The sequence below is a fragment of the Mytilus trossulus genome, chromosome 2, assembly GCF_036588685.1.
Source record: "Mytilus trossulus isolate FHL-02 chromosome 2, PNRI_Mtr1.1.1.hap1, whole genome shotgun sequence".
NCBI classification, from domain to species: Eukaryota; Metazoa; Mollusca; class Bivalvia; order Mytilida; family Mytilidae; genus Mytilus; species Mytilus trossulus.
The window spans coordinates 9280342-9301318 of record NC_086374.1 but is presented as its reverse complement, the minus strand read 5'-3'; the positions used below and the strand labels follow the sequence as shown (position 1 = coordinate 9301318).

The window sequence follows — 20977 nt, the reverse complement described above, 5'->3', positions numbered from 1 at the left end:
AAATTCATAGCGACTTTCGAGATCATCCTTAGTATTGAATAAATAAAATATGCATGCTGTATACGAAATGTACATAATAGAAATCAATATAAATAAATAGTTTGAAATATAAAATTTAGTACCAAAATAATGTGTGACATATATACCAAGTCATGAGCCTCATCATTGTTTGTGTTGCACAGTGTTGATGAACCTTTCCCAAGACAGAAGCCTCATCTTTGTTTGTGTTGCCCCGTGTTGATGCATCAATATACAAAGTCATGAGCCTCATCATTGTTTGTGTTGCACAGTGTTGATGAACCTTTCCCAAGACAGAAGCCTCATCTTTGTTTGTGTTGCCCCGTGTTGATGAAACTTTCCCAAGACAGAAGCCTCATCATTGTTGCACCGGGTTGATGATTCTTTCCCAAGACAGAAGCCTCATCTTTGTTTGTGTTGCCCCGTGTTGATGCATCTATATACCAAGTCATGAGCCTTATCATTGTTTGTGTTGCCCAGTGTTGATGAAACTTTCCCAAGACAGAAGCCTCATCATTGTTTGTGTTGCCCGGTGTTGATGAACCTTTCCCAAGACAGAAGCCTCATCAGTGTTTTTGTTGCCCCGAGTTGCTACATCTTTCCCAAGCCAGAAGTCTCATTAGTGTTTGTGTTGCCCCGTGTTGTAACATCTATCCCAAGCCAGAAGCTTCATCAGTGTTTGTGTTTCCCCATGTTGCTACATCTTCCCAAGCCAGAAGCTTCATCAGTGTTTGTGTTGCTCCGTGTTGCTACATCTTTCCCAAAGCCAGAAGTCTCATCAGTGTTTGTGTTGCTCCGTGTTGCTACATCTTTCCCAAGCCAGAAGCCTCATCAGTTTTTGTGTTGCTACATGTTGCTACATCTTCCCCAAGCAAGAAGCCTCATCTGTGTTTGTGTTGCCCCGTGTTGAAAAATCTATCCCAAGCCAGAAGCTTCATTAGTGTTTGTGTTTCCCCATGTTGCTACATCTTCCCAAGCCAGAAGCCTCATCAGTGTTTGTGTTGCTACATGTTGCTACATCTTTCCCAAGCAAGAAGCCTCATCAGTGTTTGTGTTGCCCCGTGTTGAAACATCTATCCCAAGCCAGAAGCTTCATCAGTGTTTGTGTTTCCCTATGTTGCTACATCTTTCCCAAGCCAGAAGCCTCATCAGTGTTTGTGTTGCTACATCTTTCCAAAACCAGAAGCCTCATCAGTGTTTGTGTTGCTACCTTTTCCAAACCAGACGCCTCAAAAGCGTCTGTGTTTCCCCATGATGATGCATCCCTCATAAGTCAGGCGCCTCACCAGTGTTTGTGTTGTCCCATGTTGATGCATCACTCCTAAGTCAGGCGTCTCACCAGTATTTGTGTTGTCCCATGTTGATGCATCACTCCTAAGTCAGGCGCCTCACCAGTATTTGTGTTGTCCCATGTTGATGCATCACTCCTAAGTCAGGCACCTCACCAGTGTTTGTGTTGTCCCATGTTGATGCATCACTCCCAAGTCAGGCGCCTCACCAGTGTTTGTGTTGTCCAATGTTGATGCATCACTCCCAAGTCAGGCGCCTCACCAGTGTTTGTGTTGTCCCATGTTGATGAATTTATCACAAGTCAGGAGCCTTATCAATGATTACGTTGTCCCATGATGATGCATCATTCCCAAACCAGGACGAATTCGAGGAGACTCATCAGTGTTTGTGTTACCCTATGTTGATGCATCATTCCAAAGCCAGGAGCCTTATCAATGATTACGTTGCCCCATGATGATGCATCATTCCCAAGCCAGGACAAATTCGAGGACTCATCAGTGTTTGTGTTACCCTATGTTGATGCATCAATCCAAAGCCAGGAGCATTATCAATGATTACGTTACCCTATGTTGATGCATCATTCCCAAGCCAGGAGCATCATTATCAGTGTTTGTTTTGGCCTATTTTGATACACATATCCCAAGTCAGGATCAGTTTTTGTGTTACCCTATGTTGATGCATCATTCCAAAGCCAGGAGCCTTATCAATGATTACGTTGCCCCATGATGATGCATCATTCCCAAGCCAGGACAAATTCGAGGACTCATCAGTGTTTGTGTTACCCTATGTTGATGCATCATTCCAAAGCCAGGAGCCTTATCAATGATTACGTTGCCCCATAATGATGCATCATTCCCAAGCCAGGACAAATTCGAGGACTCATCAGTGTTTGTGTTACCCTATGTTGATGCATCAATCCAAAGCCAGGAGCATTATCAATGATTACGTTACCCTATGTTGATGCATCATTCCCAAGCCAGGAGCATCATTATCAGTGTTTGTTTTGGCCTATTTTGATACACATATCCCAAGTCAGGATCAGTTTTTGAGATGCCCTGTGTTGATACATATATCCAAAGTCAGGATCAGTTTTTGTGTTAACTCATGTTGATGCATCAATCCAAAGTCAGGATGGATAATTCTCAGTATTTTTTGTTGCCAAATGTTGAAGATTCTATCCCAATTCAGGATCATCATCATCTTTGTGTTTTGTTAAATCTGAATATTATTTGATATTTTGTAAGTTGGTATTGATGGCAGATTGTTGATCAACTTTTTGTTCTACTTAAACCTTTCATAAGCTCAGCCTGATATAATGGCTGACATTTTATATAGGCACTTGTCTGTACTATCTACGAGATATAGAACAAAATAAAATATGAAATTGGACAAAGTGAACTAGTGAAGTTAAAATTGCTATAAGTAACAAACTTAGTTCAGTTTTGGAAAATAAGCAAAGAACAATTGCTGATGAATTATTCATTTGCAAGTGAATAATTGGACTTCATTAAATCTGTATTCATGTAAAAGTCTTTTAACCCTCTAAGCTAGATAAAGGTTATGCACGAACTATAGGTTATGCATGAATTATGTGTGATCAGCTAGTAAAAGGAAAAGATTATTAACATAACAAGTGAAACAAGGGTTAGAAATTTGATTGACTGATTTGATTCACAAAAAAAATATTTAAAAAATAATGACCACTTTAACAACACAAATAAATGAGCTGATGCAATTAATTGCATTCTTCAGATGACTATGCAACAATGTACAATATAAGTATTATTGCAAGTTTTAAAAAAAAACCAGTCAAAACTGCCCGAGGGTTGAAACTAAAGTTTGAAATCTGACAGTTGTTATTCATTTGTTTGATGTGTATGAGCTTTTCCCATTTCTGTTTTAAATTTCCTTGGTGTTCGGTAATTTAGTTATTTTACTTTTGAGTTCCAGTATAAAAACATGATGAAAGTTTATGATTAAAAGATAAGTTAAAATGACAAATCTTATTGACTAACTTAATTATTTACCAACAAATTTCATTCATTAACAAATTACAAGTTTATTCTACTTAACTATGCTCTTATAAATATAAAACAATAGAGGTAGGATCTCAATCAAAGATAATCAGGTTGTCAGAATACATAGAAAGGATAAAATAAATCACCAATAATACTGGACAGTTCAACAGGCTACACCAGACTCTCTCCAATAAAAAAGCAAAAAAAATTAAACAACAGAGTTCCAATGTCCCCTGTGTTGCACATATTTATATATCCAAGCATCAAGACAATAACTAAAAAAAAAATTGTTTTCTTTAAAACTGTTGATAACTATCTTAGAGAAATGAATGCTTCAGAGCAAATTAAATGTGGTTTCTAATATAAAAATATTTCCAAGGGGAATACCTCATTAAATTATTTGATCAGCACTTATTTCTGCAAGAATTTAAGACATTACTGATAAAAACCTATGATATAAATTTCATAAAATTCAAGCAAGAATTGTGCATATGAGAACATAAAGTATGCAATTTTCCATATAATTATAGCAAACCCTATTGAACCTTTCTATAGATTCACCTGCAAGTTACCTGTCCATTTAAACTTTTGGCAGTTCTATTGTCCCATCTAACAAATACAACAGGTATTGTTCTCTGTATAGTTTATTCACCAGGACCTTTAAATTTCTTCTAAGAGAAATATATCACTCATTGATTAATTTACCTGAGTAAAAAATTTATCTGCTAAATTAGATGGAAATAACATGTGTACTATTTATAAAAAACTGTATATGAGTTTGAATGTATTATATTTTCAATCTGTTGAATGTAAACACTGATTCAAACATTAATAAAAGTTGATTCCTAAAAAAAATTAACATTATTCCTATTTCCAAAAACAAATTGATAAAAAAAAAACTAAAAATGTTGATGTTTACATATTAAGGCCTTCTTAAAAGTATTCTATAACTAAACAAAAACTAAAAAATGCAAATTTTCATACGAACAATACTTTTTATTTTAAAAACAAACTGTTTATGATTAAGTTATTATTTATTTTGAACATATTGAAAAAAATATTATAAATGTTTAATAAACACGAAAGCACAGGCATTTTTTTTATGTGAAACATGTAATTTCTATCAATTTAGCAGATAAATTTTCTACTGAGGTAGATTAATCAATGAGTGATATATTTCTCTTAGAAGAAATTTAAAGGTCTGAGTGAATAAACTACAGAGAACAATACCTGTTGTATTTGTTAGATGGGACAATAGAACTGCCAAAAGTTTAAATGGACAGGTAACTTGCAGGTGAATCTATAGAAAGGTTCAATAGGGTTCGCTATAACATTAAGGATATATCTTCTTTTTAGAATAACTTATTGGTAATGATTTTCTGACTTGTCGAAGACATCGCTGATACAAACCTTTGATTAAAGTTTAATAAAAATCGGCCAAGAATTGTACATGTGAGAGCACAAACAAAATCAGACAATGTTTACAAATACTAGCTTAGTCTATCTAAGCCATATGCCACCAACTTATAATACATAATAAAGCAAAGAGATTAAAATCAATGTTTGGAAAATTTTAAATCATAATTTAGTCTTTTAGGTAAGATTCGATTTTCTATATTTTGAGGTATGGAAGTGGTATATAAAGACACTTGATATGGCGCAGTTAGAGATAGTTGAATTATTGTAATTCTTGAGAAAGATAAGCATTGTCCTCAATAGATAAAATGGTCTAAATGTGTCAACATCAGTATGTTATAATTCTAACTGATCTAGAACAATGACTGAACAAAGCTAGCAGTCCATTAATTTGTAGGAACTAATCCAAACTTAACAAAGAAGGTGATGATTAACAACTGTGTTAATTTCCTTTAATTCCCAAGCATATTCAAGACAACTGCCATTTCCAAAAAGTTGTTCACAGTTTCCATAGTTTTTGAGAATCAAGTCAAATAATTTTTGTTGGACTAAACTATTTAAATATATTATTGTAATTAAGAAAGATTTCATTAAAATATGTATCATAGTTACTTTCTTAAGTTTCTAAATACTTTTGAAATATATAACTTGGAGGAGAGAAAGATATCAACTATTTTAAATTAAAACAAGAGTGTGTTCACAGTACACAGATGCCCCACTCACACTATCATGTTCTATGTTCAGTGGACGGTGAAATTGGGATAAAAAGTCTAATTTGGCATCAAACTAGGAGAGAACATATTAAGGTACATCATCAAAAACAACCTTGACCAAAAACTTTAATCTGAAGCAGGACAGACAGACAGATAGACATACACAGACCAACAAACATAATGCCTGTATGTTAGGCATGCAAAATAATTTAAATCATAAATGCTCATAATGCCATAAATAAAGTCATAAATGCTGAACACAAATTCAAAACATTAAATGAGAAATAGAGGAAACAAATGAATTGTATGTAAACAATTCTAGTTTCACCTAACTAAGCTGCATTAAACAAATAATAACAAATATTCACAGAACACCTGGATCAAGTTAAGTAGGGTACAGTGAGATCATTATCCTTGGTTATGTTTTAAGATTGACTTCTATTGTCAGTCCTACTGCAGTGCTCCTTCATTTTGTCCTTGGTCTGGGTACAATGAGATCATTATCATCTGTTATGTTTTAAGATTAACTTCTATAGTCATTTCTACTGCAGTTCTCCTTGGTCTGGGTACAAACTTCTCTCTTATTGGTATGAGGAACATGACTAATCCAGCAACAATAATCAATGTACCAGCAAAGAAAAATGTGGGATCGTAAGTTCCAAGGTAGTCTTTAAATGCTCCTGAAAATATAAATATCATATGTCCATGTATGACTTGAATCAATTGTAAAATATGCCTTCACTAAATATAAACAACATTAATCATTCAAACTTTACATCCCTTTTTGTTGTTTTATGCTTTTCTAAGGAGAGGAATTTTATTATTGGAGATTTGAAGATATCTTAAGAAAACTTCATGTATTTGCTACTTTTTTTCCTATTACAATTATAAATCTATTCAATCGGAACTTCCAAACAGTTCACTTTATTCAATTTTGGGAAATTATAAGACAACTGTCATAATTGTTTCCTTTTTTGTGTCTTGTTATATTTTACCTTTTACTACACATGAAATTAGGGGTGTCAATATGTGAGCTAACCAAGCTCTGTGTGTTAACTCATATCTGAATGTGAAAAAATAAGCTCTGTAAATTAAGTTAACTATACATGCTACATGTATAAGAGTTTTCTTATAAAATCTTTCTAGGCATCCATTCTTGGATGGTGGATAAATTTCAACCTTGTAGATAGTCTACCCAAAATTAACGGACTCATTGTAGCTCTATAGGTTTACTCACCTCCAAGCGGTGGACCAATAATAGATCCTACACCATTACTCAGCATTAAATATCCAAAAGCATCACCCAAAGCTTTTTCACCCAGCAGGTCAACTGTAAAAATGACTAGTAGTCCTAAAATTCCTCCAAATCCAAGTCCATTTAAAAACATTATAAATGACAAAATTTCTACTGATTGAAATATTTTAAACGGCAAGAACATTATCAATATTCCTACTGCAATATTCCATGATATATACATAGACAATCTACTTAAACTCTGTATGTTTCCAAGTCCTCCACCAATTATACAACCAATAAAACAACCAACTCCTCCGAATGTTAAAATAGTAGCTGCATTTCCTTTTGTCAATCCCATTGATACAAAGTATTCTGGAGCAAGGATCCAAGAAATTGCTACTCCCATATTCCAAAGTATATTATTTATAAAGAAAATTAAGAAAGAAAAATCACATAAAACATAGCAATGCTTTAAACTTTCAGCTGCAGGCTCAGAATTCTCCATTAATTTTGTGACTTCATCATTTTCCTGAACTTTTTTCTCTGATATACTTGTGTGACCATTGTAATTCTCACAGTTACCATTGGTCATCATGTTGTCAATTTCAGGATTATTTGTTTGTTTGTCATGTATATTGCTGTTTATCAGCACTGACTTCAGTTCTTCTCTGTTTGTTTTTTTATTCAGTGGAATTAATAAAGCAGAAAATACAATGCATTGTAAACTGAGTCCAGCAAGGATAAAAACTGACCCCTTCCAGCCATAATACTGGATCAAACTATGTACTAATAATGGAAATACTACTGCTCCTATGCCAGATCCACTTGTTGCTATACCAGTAGCAAGACTACGATGTTTATTGAAATACATGCCTGCTAACACACTTGATGGTAGGTATACCATAGCAAATCCTAAACCTGTTAAAAAAAATTAAAATTGGATATATCAAGAGCCATAATATTTTCCATGGGATAACAGGAGCATATTCTTTATTGCTTTCATTTAATGTTACAATTTTTATTACTACTCAAAGAATGATAATCCCTATTTTACAAATAAAACTATGAGCAGGAAATTGCAAAAACTGTAGCATTATCTAATTTCAGAACTTGTCATTAATATTAAATTCTAACATGACGTCCTTCAAACGCTTTGAGTACACACCCGTGGTAAAATATGAATATATTGCATTGGCTGTTCCGATCGTACTCCCACGTCATATGTTTTTTTATGAATGAAGTACCCGACGTCATAGAATAATGACGTTATGATTTAAACATTTTATGGGAAAATACACGCTTCTGATACCGAAAATCATCACAACAAGGAAACGTCAACAAACGATGCTAAAATGTGGTATAAGCCCATTTTTTTATACATAGACGACATATAAGTTAATTATCATTAAAATTCATCCAAATCTATCTCAATAAGTTTTGTAAATAGTTTGAGCATGTCACTTTTTCTGTTTGCTCCGTTTTTTTACGCCAATCTAAAAGTGCGTTAATTTATAAGAACGGCAAATAATGGCCTCCACCTAGAGAGCTTCGATCCAAAACAATTGCCGTATTTGTCCTATTAGAATCGAAATAATTCATGGGGGCTTGAATATATCTAGATTTTACCACGGGTTGTCCCTTTATGCCGATATTTTACCCATTTTAATTCATCGCTCAGGGTAAAATATTTGTCATAAAGGGCCAACCCGTGGTAAAATAACGATATATTCAAGCCCACATGAATTATTTCTTAAATATGAGTTACATCTAAATGAAAAATATTCTTTCCGCTATTCATCTTCTTTCCTATGAATACTATAGGGTTATTGCATGAATATTGGGGAATATTATCCCGAGTAGAATTTTATATTGCACGAGCTTGCGAGTGCAATATATGTTCTACGAGGGACAATATTCCCCAATATTCATGCAATAACCCTTTTATTGTATAGCAATATAATATTTGAAAATAAATAATGGTTTAAAATAAGATTTTGTCGTTGATGACGTCATGAATATTGAAGATTTATTGCACTAGTGCAATATTAGAATTTATTGCACGCTAACTTTTGGTTACGTTCTGTGGGAAATATTATATTCCTATACAATAAAATATCTTATTGGTTTAGGTGTAAATATTGACAAGCTAATGACATCATAGTGAAACGCACAAATGAAGTGATCATTGTATGATTGCCCTCACCAGTAAAGATTCCATATATAATATCATTGCCCTCACCTGTAAATAATCCATATATAATATACAGATAAATAATATTATCTAGAAATGGTACACACAGCAAACTAGTCGTACTGAGTAAACTACCAATAACAGCTACTCTTCTGTAACTCATGTGTCTCATCAGTAAACTCACAAAAGGACCTACAAGTATAAATGTCAATTTAGTAAACTAACAAAAGTAATAGTAGAATACTAATTTTTTTTAAAATACTAGATAATAGACAAAAACACAAAAGTTTGTAAAACAAATCTCCATTTAATGGGCAATGTCTTTTAAGAATATAAAGGAAGTTAGATAGAAAATTTTGCCACACATTCAATTTCTATACATATTATGGTTTTTACCCTTTCATTCTATTTTTTACATGGTGAACATGATTACTTGAATCAACATCATCTTTAAACTGTAGATCCTAGGGCTCATTTCTGTTAAATTTTATTTCAGTTTTTTCATCATTTTCATATGAGAACATCAAAAGTTCACATTGACCATGGTCAAATAGGTTAAAATATGATTGCCTAGGTGTTGAAGTCTTCTCCTGGTCCTTCTGATTATATACATGTACATCAGAATGATCATACACTAAAAAGTGAAACTGATTAAACCTCCTGTAAAGTTTTAAATAGGTGATATATGTTTCATTTATATCTTTAAAAAGGTCTTTCATACTATACCTGCTCCCAGGAAAACACCAAGGTTGATAGAACCAACCAAAGAGACTTCAGCTGCTCCAACATTGAAGTATTCTATAAATTCTATATTGTACAATCCAATAGCTCCTGCTGTACCAAATGATATCACTTGAATCATAAAGGCTGAAAATACAATCATCAGACACCACCATTTGGGAATCATTTTCTGGTCTGTTTTCTTCAATGTTGTTTACAACAGGCCATAATCTAAAAATAAAATACAGAAATCAATTGAGATATAAAAAGACAGACAGTGCAAGACCCTCATGGGTAGTCAAACATCCTCTAGTAATAGAAGATATAAAATAAATGTCATTATTATACTTCACGTTAAAATGCCATATTTTGATTGGCTATGACGTAGGTCTCAATTTACTCTATCACATGGCTGAGCGGGTGACAATTTTTTTGAATGTTACCCTCTCGTCTAGACCAATCAGATAACCAAATTGATAATTCAAAGAACAATAAATTGAATTTACATCAAAGAATTAAATACAATGCTGAAGTTCTACGTTTTGACTCAGATTTTATTACCGACTGTTAAAATAAATAAAATAAAACATCTTGCGTGACTTTTTTTGTTTTTTTCTAATTCCTAACGTCATAGAAAATACTTTTAAATAAAAGTAATCTGTTAAGGCCAATAATGATAGGACATTCAGTATAATAAATTAAATAACACATAGCTGAGAGGGTGATAGAGCAGATTGGAACCCCTCAAAAAGACATTGTCAACCTTGGCTTAGCGGCGGTTGACAATGTTTTCTCGGGTACCAATCTGCTCTATCACCCTCTCAGCTATGTGTTATTTATATAATATCAAACTTGATCTCGATTATTTCATTAGTAACAACATACATGTATCAAAATTTTAAAAGCATTTTGGTCAAGTGGTTCATCAGGAATTGTATGCAAGAACACAATGGAAGGCCTTCTTCCAAACTTTTTTTTTTTTTATGTATATATGATTTTGTTAATGTATAACTAGAACACACGTGAAGATCTGTGACTGAGTGCCTTACATTAGGTTGGAATTTGTCTTCGTATTGTTAATCAATAAAGTCATGCTGATTATAAGGTGCACAATTTCATCTGCTTTCAAAATCTTTTTGTTTGAACCCATCCTGATTTTCTCAACAATATATAGTAGTGGTACTCCAGAAAGTCATGATAGTGGAGGGAAGAATAAACAAGAGGCTCTCAAGAGCCTGAATCGCTCACCTTAATTTTTTTGGTTAAATATCTCATCAATGATTATTTTGGCTATACAATTTATTTAAATGTTCTTTGAATTGTCCTATTTTCTTCAAAAGCAACAAAAAAAATCATTTTCTCCTATGTTCTATTTTAGCCATAGGAGCTATGTTTCTTGACATACAAGGAAATAAAATATAAAATTTATACTTGATACTTTGAAACTCATTTAGCCTAAGTTTGGCTGAAATTGATACAGCAGCTTCAAAGGAGAAGATTTTTTAAAATAAGTCAACATGATGAACAAATTGTGAAAAAAGTCTTTGAAGGGCAATAACTCCTTAAGGGGTCAATTGACAATTTTGGTCAAATTGACTTATTTGTAGATCTTACTTTGCTTAACATGTTTGCTACTAACAGTTTATCTGTATCTATAATAATATTCAAGATAATAACCAAAAACTGCAAAATTTCTTTAAAATAATCAATTCAGGGCATTATACCTGCAAAACCAGTTACCAGATTCGGCTGAAAATTTCAGGACAGGTAGACCTTGACCTAATAAATACTTTACAGTGACTTGCCTATAGGTGTTACTGTAAAAGTTTACCTATAGCTCAACCTGTTTTTAAAATTGTCAACACAATAGGGACATTTAAATTGACCAGTTGGTATTGTTAGATTTAAATCTACCTTGATGCTACCTGTAAAAAAATTTATTCACCAACCCAAAAGTTTCAGCATGCTTTTTTCCTGAACTTTTTCTTACCTAGGATTATTCTATCGAGAGATTTTTATTTTACTGTCATTCAAAATATTAGGAGTGATCAAGCCAAACAAGAATGACTATATCATATATGATATTTTCTTGCAGTTTGTTTAAAATTGCATAGACTTAAATGCACTACATTTCATCTTAATGTTTGTATAGCCACTACTAGCCGTGTTTATACCCTAAATAATCCAGTCGTAATATTTCACTCACTTTATGAAACATCAAAATCATATTTGAATAAACAATTTTATTTATTTTTTAACACTAATATTTGACATCTCATCCAGAATTCCAAATATTTTAAATAATTGCCAATTTCATTCATTTTTCACTACTTCACTAGATTTTGTTCTAAATCCATAGTATACATTCTGATTAACTTCCCATGATATACAACCTAATTTAACAGGTGCAGAATCTTGTTATTTTGTTATCAATTCCATTACTATATTCCAAATAGATGTCCTCACTTTACAAATATTTTGTAATATTGTATTTATATTTTTACTATATATCACTTGATTTTACTATATCCACAGAAAACATTTTATTTCTTTTCCTATGATAAATTTTCAAATCAAACAATATTTGATCCAGAATTTTATAATTACTATTTCCAATTTCACATGAATCACTTAAAACATTTCCTCACGTTAGGAATATTATATTTTACTTTCATTTTTCACTTTATCACTAGATTAGACTATATCCACTGCATTAATTCAACATTTTATTTCATTTCCAAGACCCCATTTAAATGATAAATCATCTTAAGTTTGTAATAGATCCCAAAACTAATAATGAATGTTTTTAAAATCACGTTTAAAGCCACAGAAACATGTTGGATGAACTCGCACTATATCTATTACTTGAATTCCAGTTTTGAATTTGTTTAATCTTTAACATAACTAAATCGATCCCATCTATGAACATTTGAATTTCCTTGATTGAACACAGCATTTTATACACAAAAGTCCCACTGATATTATAATAGATTTCAAAGAAAAAACACAGCAAGGTATACTCCAAAATTATTTTCGAATTTTACATGTACAACATCATATGTAAGCCCCACAGAACAGTTTGAATGAATTTTTTCCTCCTTGATGTCCTTCATGACAATAACATCTTGGAAAAAAACACATCACATTTTAAGAAGCAAAATTGCCATAAAAAATCTAAGAAGTGAATTCAAATGAAATAAATCCAATATTGTATGCACAATGACACCAAAAAGATTTCAAACATTGCAAATAATAATCCAAAATGAGAATCTTGAAGGGTCATGTGAAGAAATGAACAACATATCCCTCTGAAAATTTAAACTGTAAACACCTGAACAGCTATTTCTTGTTTCACTGGCAGCTGGACAAAACTATGTATAAGGGTTCGAATTTTAAAGAAGCATTTAGTGTGTAAATAAAGTTTAAATTTTCAAACATAGTAATACATATTTGATTTAATCTTTTACTGATTTAGAATTTTAGGTAATAATTTGATAAATCATAAATATCAGGGATTTAAAACAATAAGAACCAAAAACTATTTTCTTCCCTATCAATTTTTAATAGAATAATCCTAGGTAAGAAAAAGTTCAGGGAAAAAGCATGCTGAAACTTTGGGTTAGGTGAATAAAAATCTTTACAGGTAGCATCAAGGTAGATTTAAATCTAACAGACCAACTGGTCAATTTAAATGTCCCTATTGTGTTGTCAATTTTTAAAAACTGGTTGAGCTATAGGTAAACTTTTACAGTAACACCTACAGGCAAGTCACTGTAACTTCTTGTCTTATTTGCTCTAAATGCTGGAGTTTTTGAGATATAAGCCAAAAACTGCATTTTAGCCTGTGTTCTATTTTTAGCCATGACAGCCATGTTTTTTGACGAAATAGAAAATAAAACACAAACTTTATTTTATTTTATTTTATACACCCTACTGATCATTCAGTTGAAGTTTGGTTGAATTTGGTTGAGTAGTTTTAGAGAAGATTTTTTAAAGTTAGCAAATATGATGAACAAATTGTAAAAAATTGTCATTAAAGAACAATAACCTCGGTCAATGGACAATTTTGGTCATATTCACTTATTTGTAGATCTTACTTTGCTGATCATTTTTGCTGTTTACAGTTTGTTTTTATCTATAATAATATTCAAGATAATGACCAAAAACTGCAAAATTTCCTTAAAATTACCAATTAAGTAGCAGCAACCCAACAATGGGTTGTTTGATTCATCTGAAAATTTCAGGGCTGATAGATCTTGACCTAATGAACATTTTTAACCCATGTCAGATTTGCTCTAAATATTTTTGTTTTTGAGATATAAGCCAAAATCTGCATTTAACCCCTATGTTCTATTTTTAGCAATGGCGACCATGTTTGTTGATAGATCAAAACTTCGGATACAATTTATAAACTAGATACCCTAAGGAACTTTCAGTAAAATTTTAGAAGTATTTAGCCTAGTAGTTTCAGAGGAAAAGATTCTTGAAATAGTTTACGACGACAGACGACGACGACGACAGACAATAGACGACGACGGAAGCCAAGTGATGGCATAAGCTCACATGGCTATGCCAGGTGAGCTAAAAAGAACAACTACAACTGGAAACTACATGGGACATATTATACTATTGGTATCAGATTTGAATGAGAACTAGTTTATTATTGGTAATAGTAATTATATGAAAAACAAACGAGCCTGGAATGGTGTAAATTACACCTTGTTCTATATTACATTTAGTTACGTGTATATATAAGTTCAATTCTTTGATTCATTGTTTTTTAATGCCATCTTACCAATTGAACTTTGTTTTTTTGAGAAGTATCATGAGTATAGATGTTTTTTTTTTTTCTAGATATCTATATCATGAATTTATATATTTTATTTTACTACATTTTTTATAACTGTTTTATACATTGGTAGATTTAACCCTTGACATAGAAAAGTTGCAGTTTATTCCAAAAACCATATGTTGATTTGTGAATGTTGTTTGGTTTTTTATACTGTTGGATTGCTGTTTCATTGATGCCTACCCCACATCTTTGTGCCTGCTTTTAATCAGTATCTACATGACTATCAAAGAAAAATTCATCATAAAAATACTAACCCTTAATATTCCGGTTCTGACTGTTTAAATACATTTGATCACAGTATATATGTACATACCATTCGTGTCATGCAGGAGAAATCTGGTTAGATAGAAAATCATTTTTCGATCAGGAATTAAGCTAATTTTAGTAATACAATGTAGTTAAATAAATGAATAAATATTTTTTTAAAGTGCAGTCTGAATTCACATAATATAATATCATATCATTGGTACATGTACATGTATTTTCAGCTAGCCTTACAGGCTTATGAAGCACTGTCATTTTAAAACATAATTTATCTACATGAAGCTACATTTGATTTGATGTAAACATGAAGTTCTACGGTTGGTACCCTGTGCAGATTTGGTAAAGTAAAAGGGTTTGTATGATATCTTCTTTTTTTTTTAATTTTATTTATCATTTTCAAGAATTACAACTAATACATGTCATACAACACATCAAACATACATACAGTAAATATTAGCAATACATTTGAACATTGTTGTAAATCAATTTATATATATATATATATATATATACATCTCGTCTAAACATCAACCCAACAATGTTAGATCTGTAAATTTGCTTTTGCAAATTTTTTGGTTCTTCCCTCGCCGGGATTCGAACCCATGCTACTGTGATATCGTGACATCAAATCGCCTGCACTGCAGCCGTCCCGCTAGACCACACGACCACCTGGGCTCTCAAAAAAAGAGCTTTCGGTGGCCATATGTTACCTTTCCACGTCAGTTTTAATCTAGCGGCGTACTACAGTACATGATATATAAGGCATGAAGATGTTATTGTTACAGATCAGCTAAATTATCTATAGTAAAGGATCCTACAAATTAATGTAAGATACAGTCACAGAAAATAATTATATTCATAAGTACGTCTGAGTCAGTGACAACCCTACAACAGATGTATCCATCGGATCGCCATCAATGATGGTGATACATGGCTGTGTACATAGCCATGTATCACCATCATTGATGGCGATCCGATGGATATATATAGACATGATATACATGTATATGAAAAGGTAATTTGAGTGTAATCTGTAACAACATCTTGCACACCTCTGTTATAGAACGTGTTCATCTAAAATTTTGTAAATTACTGCTTAATCTTAAAAAATCCACGCCTGATTATATGATATATGGGGAACTTGGCCGATTCCCACTTGATATTTTTATTAAATTACGTACTATAAATTATTGGGAAAAGCTTGTAACTGGGGAAAATAAGAAACTTCCTGTTATTCTATACAATCTTGCTACTGGTAATTATAATGGAAATATAGCTTGGTGTAAGAATGTAAAATCTGTGCTTGATAACTGTGGACTATCAAATATATGGAACTCTAAATATTTTATAAGTAAAAACTGGTTGTATGATACTGTTAAATTAAGATTAACTGACCAGTTCAGACAGACATGGTATGCTACTGTACAGAATTCTCCAAAAGCTCTAAATTATAAATTATTCAAAAATAGTATAAATTTCGAAACCTACTTTGATATTTTAGATGACAAAAATATTGCTTCTTTTTGTAGATTTAAAACGCTGAACACAAAAATTCCTATCAAAATTGGTAGATGGCAAAACATTCAAAGAGAAAATCGTATTTGTACTTTGTGCAATTCCGGTGACATTGGCGACGAGTTCCATTATATTTTAAAATGCTCGACAATAAACGATAGTAGACAACAGCTACTAAAGCATCATTTTATAAACAGACCAAATATTTTAAAATTTCAAAGTCTTATGAATAGTAGCAACCTGTCTGAACTAAACAATCTGTGCAAGTTTATAAGAATTATTATTAAATGCCTAGAATCTCCTGGGTAATCACTTTATGTCTCTATTTTACATTTGTATTTAAAATTTATACTATGTTAATTTATTTGTATATGTCTCTGTACCATTGTACTTTGGTTTATGAGAATAAAGATATATATATATGTCTTATCTTTAACAATGTTAAAACAGTCTATGACAAAGTTTGTCACTGTTGAAATACCATATAAATTGTAATCACAGTGATTGTAATCACTTATGGAAAGATTATGGAAGAGTTGTTTGAATCACATATATTAAATCATATTAAGGTATGGACAAAAAAAACCATTAATATTATATAGAACTATCATGACTATTGCTGACAATGTCTAAAGAGCACTTTTTCATTAGATAAAACTATAAACATGATCAGTATGTATGTCTTTTACTGGGCACCCCTCAATAGCTGTGAAGATACAGTGGAATTAATGTATACTCCCTATCTAGATTAATGAAGATGTGTCACTAACATATTTACAACAATATTTACAAGGACAATCCCCATCCACACACTAGGGAGTGCGAGGACACCGAGCAGTTTGTTATTATGGTGCTTGGACAAAATGTTGGAGAGAACCACTGCGCAGTTCAGAGGGAAATGACAAACCAAAAAGATTTAAGAAGGTTGATCCCCAGGTTAGAGGCCCCAAAGAACCCATTCTAGTTTAAACTTAGGTCTGGGTATGTTGGAGTGTGAAAATCATGAATGGATCATGCTTAGGGAATCCAGGACCCTGTACATGTCTAGCAGAAGCAAATATCTATCATGAGCATATTAAACCTGCTGCAAGACTGCAAAGACCTGTGGCACAAAGAGGATCCATCCTCCTGGCAGAACTCATAGTGATTTTCATGGTCAGTGAATACTGCATTACAGAAAATATGTATAAGGCAATACAAAAAATCAAAATTTTCTCTGATAGTCAAAGCACTGTGGGACTACTAACACTAAACTTGGCCCTAAATAGCTAAATTTCTGTAATAAGAGAAATAAAAGAAAACATCCAACATCTTACATTTCTTACACAAAGAGGACTTAATGTATTTATATCATGAACACCAGGACATGCCAATATAACTGGCAATGACGAGGTTGACATCCTTGCAAAAACATCAGAAACACAGGAAGCAAAAGAACTACCACTGAAAAATAATGTCATACATGTAACACTTCAGGACGTCAAACAGGCAGTCTATAAAAATACTGGAGAAAATGGCAGAGAAGATGAGAATTATCTGAGAGAGGCAGGAACCTGTACACAAGAATAACAACTACGAAGCACCCATGTACTATTTATGTATCATCACATAAACACCCTCATATTATTGAGACTCATACCTTATAATATAATGATGACAGTATTATGCACCTGGAATACTACGACAGAAAATACACATGCTTATAATTACTAATCTGATAAAGGATAGTCCCAGTATGAGGGAAAGAAACGGGTCAAACGCTGATAAGTCCAATCCCAGGACGAGGGAAAGAAACGAGTCAAACGAAACTCAAAATAGAAACTGGTATAAAAATTGATTCATTAAATTAAAAGCAAATTTAATATTACTAGTATGTTATATACATATACACATTCACGAATTTACAATCTGCTGATACTTGTATCTTGGCATTGCACAATGTCATGTTTCTCTCTGACTGTCTATGACGTCTTCATTCTAAATCCGTGGATGTTGGATGTGTACGGATTGATAAATAACATTTAGTCTTAGATGCATTATTTTTTTATTAGTTGTTAGTGGCTTTGAACTAGCTGTCAGTTAACCGCGAGTACTCTCAGATCTGTTCCTAGTGTCTTTTTGTTGTTGGTATGTACAAGTATCCTGCGGCCACGCCCACTTGTATATTTGTCCATGAGTTAAGCCTTTTTCAAAGGATTTTTATAGTGCGTTCTTGTATTGTACTGTTATACCACTATTCCAAGTTAGGGGAGGGTTAGGATCCCGCTAACATGTTTAACCCCGCCACATTGTGTATGTATGTGCCAATCGCAAGTCAGAAGCCTGTAATTTAGTGGTTCAAGTGTCGTTTGTTTATGTGTTACATATTTGTTTTTCGTTCTTTTTTTTTATATATATAAATAAGGCCGTTAGTTTCCTCGTTTGAATTGTTTTAAATGGTCATTTCGAGGCCTTTTATAGCTGACTATGTGATATGGGCTTTGTTCATTGTTGAAGGCAGTACGGTGACCTATATATAGTTGTTAATTTCTGTGTCATTTTGGTCTCTTGTGGAGAGTTGTCTCATTGGCAATCATACCACATCTTCTTTTTTATATTTGCTCTTTGAAAAATATTATACTTCTCTAGGAATTCGGTGCCGTAGGCTAGCAAGGTTCTTAATGCAGTGTGTACACAGTTCTGGTCGACAGGGGTCCATGAAGTACAATTTTATTGTGTATTTGACAGTTTTCTATGTATATAATTATATAGTGTCTTATCAGTTCTCTGTAGACTAGTCATGATCGGTATATGAGTATACTTCGAAAAACGGACAGAAGTATTAGATTGATTCATTGGTGTCATTTTCATAAACCAATATAATGTCAGCTGATAATTTGTCTATATTGTATACTAAATAAAATGGAGAATGGAAATGGGAATCATTGTCAAAGAGACAACAACCCAACTATAGAACAGACAACAGCCGAAGCCACCACTAGAACACTTGGATGAGAAAAGCAGAGTTGTCTTCCTTTCCTTATTCTTGAGACTAATTCAACAATGAATTTAAATAATGACTGATATAGTTCATAATTGTTTTTTATTGTTCATTTCGGAGACTTACCGGTGAATAAAATACAATGTATTGTCTCTGCTCTACATTTATATTTTAAAAAAGACTATTCAGAAGAAAATACGATACCGAAAAATATTTTCAATGGTATCACTGAGATTTGAGACGGCAAGATGTTGTTTAATTGATTGAAAAGCTAGTTGTTGCATTGTCGATTTGGAATAGGTACATATTTGATATTTATTTGAAATATGATTATAGTATGTCTTACTAAGTTTGTTTTAGTAAAAGCAAGCCAATCCCATCAAAAGAGGAAGACATGACAAAAGAGGAATAAGGTTAACATAACAACAACACAAAACACAAACAATTTGCCATTTACATGATACTTTTTAGGTAGCGACGACCGTAGTAAGGGAGATAATTCATTTTAAATTTTTTTACCATATTCCCAACAGGTTATCAAAAAGGTGCTTGTAAGTACGGCGTTAAACGCAGTATTCTGGCTTTGTTAAAACATCACAGTGATCAAGTCTTGTAGACCTTTTGTGAAAGCATGTGTAACCCCCATTTTTGCAGCCATGAGTCAAAGGTAAAAGACGTGACCGTTTCTGAAGCAAGGGAATTTGATTAATTATCCAAAATATTTAGGTTAACAGTCCATTCTGATATTTTGCATTTTTGGCTATTTTCTTCAAACTTGTAAATGATAACAAGTATTATACAATTTGACATTGATATTTTAATCTGATTTGTGAATAGTTCCCTTGCACTTTGTTATCATGAAGGTAGAGAAACATAAACAGATGTCCGTTTCATACTAAGGTTATATGTATTAACCCTAGAACACTTTATCATTTTTTGGTTTCTCATCAAAGAAAATGTTTAACATTGTCATATATACGAGATAATGACAAGCACTTATAGAATGTGGCGGGGTTAAACTAGTTTGTTGACGACAAATCCCCCCTAACCTTGGATTGTTGTGTAACTACAAAATAAGAACAACCTAAAAAAATCAGTCGAAAAGGGTTTAACTCATCGTATTGAAACAAAGCAGAAAGATATCTAACAAAAACAGAGAGTGGACGTGGTTTTGGTATCTATACATGCCCACAACAAAAATGACACAATGCTGGAAGTATTCACGATTAATGACAGCTAGTTCAAATTCAAAAACAACTAATAAAAAAATCATGCAACTTACACTTATATATCATTCAGTACACATCCAACATTCACTTGATTTAGTTTGAAGACGTCATTAACAGTCAGAGAAAAACATGAAGTTGTGCAATGCTTAGATACAGGTGTCTACAGAATGTGCCGCGATATCTATATACGAATAATGTTTAGCTTGATTAGCTTGATTAATGATCAACGAAAAATTATAAGTTCCAATAAAAACAATATTCATAAATTAAATAACTTGCTAAATGAAAACTTTTTTTCAAGTATTAAGAACTAGATTTCCTTTTGGTCACACTGAATACGTTTTCGGTAGAGACGACATTCGATGCAACATTTTAAATAAAAACGTGTCAAATTGGCAATTTTATCTCATAATGCCTTCAAACTATCATAAAGGCTAATACCATGTCTTCTTATATCTATAAACCCGTCTATCCTATTTTATTGAACATTTTAAGATATAAATAGATTACTTTGTTAAATACAAATCCCAGACA

The 20977-nt window shown here is 32.5% G+C and overlaps 1 protein-coding gene across 2 annotated transcripts; it reads right to left on the bottom strand.

Annotated features, from left to right (window-relative positions):
- Positions 1-5926: 5926 nt before the first annotated feature.
- On the bottom strand, positions 5927-17997 carry LOC134706445 (monocarboxylate transporter 14-like). 2 transcript variants are annotated; one of them, XM_063565392.1, is made up of 6 exons: positions 17874-17997; positions 14710-14791; positions 9610-9834; positions 8932-9075; positions 6693-7610; positions 5927-6135 (listed from the first exon to the last, which is right to left on the bottom strand). In XM_063565392.1, the coding sequence occupies exons 3-6, from the start codon at positions 9788-9790 to the stop codon at positions 5966-5968; spliced, it is 1413 nt and encodes a 470-aa protein (XP_063421462.1). In that variant the 5' UTR covers positions 9791-9834; positions 14710-14791; positions 17874-17997; the 3' UTR covers positions 5927-5965. The 2 variants fall into 2 exon arrangements, with proteins under 2 accessions (XP_063421462.1, XP_063421463.1); XM_063565393.1 differs by lacking the exon at positions 14710-14791.
- Between the last annotated feature and the right edge of the window lie 2980 nt (positions 17998-20977).

Excerpts from the sequence above, each read along its gene's own strand:
- LOC134706445 (XM_063565392.1), bottom strand. The coding sequence starts at position 9,790 with ATGATTCCCAAATGGTGGTGTCTGATGATTGTATTTTCAGCCTTTATG. Across the intron at positions 9,076-9,609 it reads TGGTGTTTTCCTGGGAGCAG|GTCCTTTTGTGAGTTTACTG; the intron begins GTATAGTATGAA and ends TTATACTTGTAG. Across the intron at positions 6,136-6,692 it reads TATTGGTCCACCGCTTGGAG|GAGCATTTAAAGACTACCTT; the intron begins GTGAGTAAACCT and ends TTATATTTTCAG.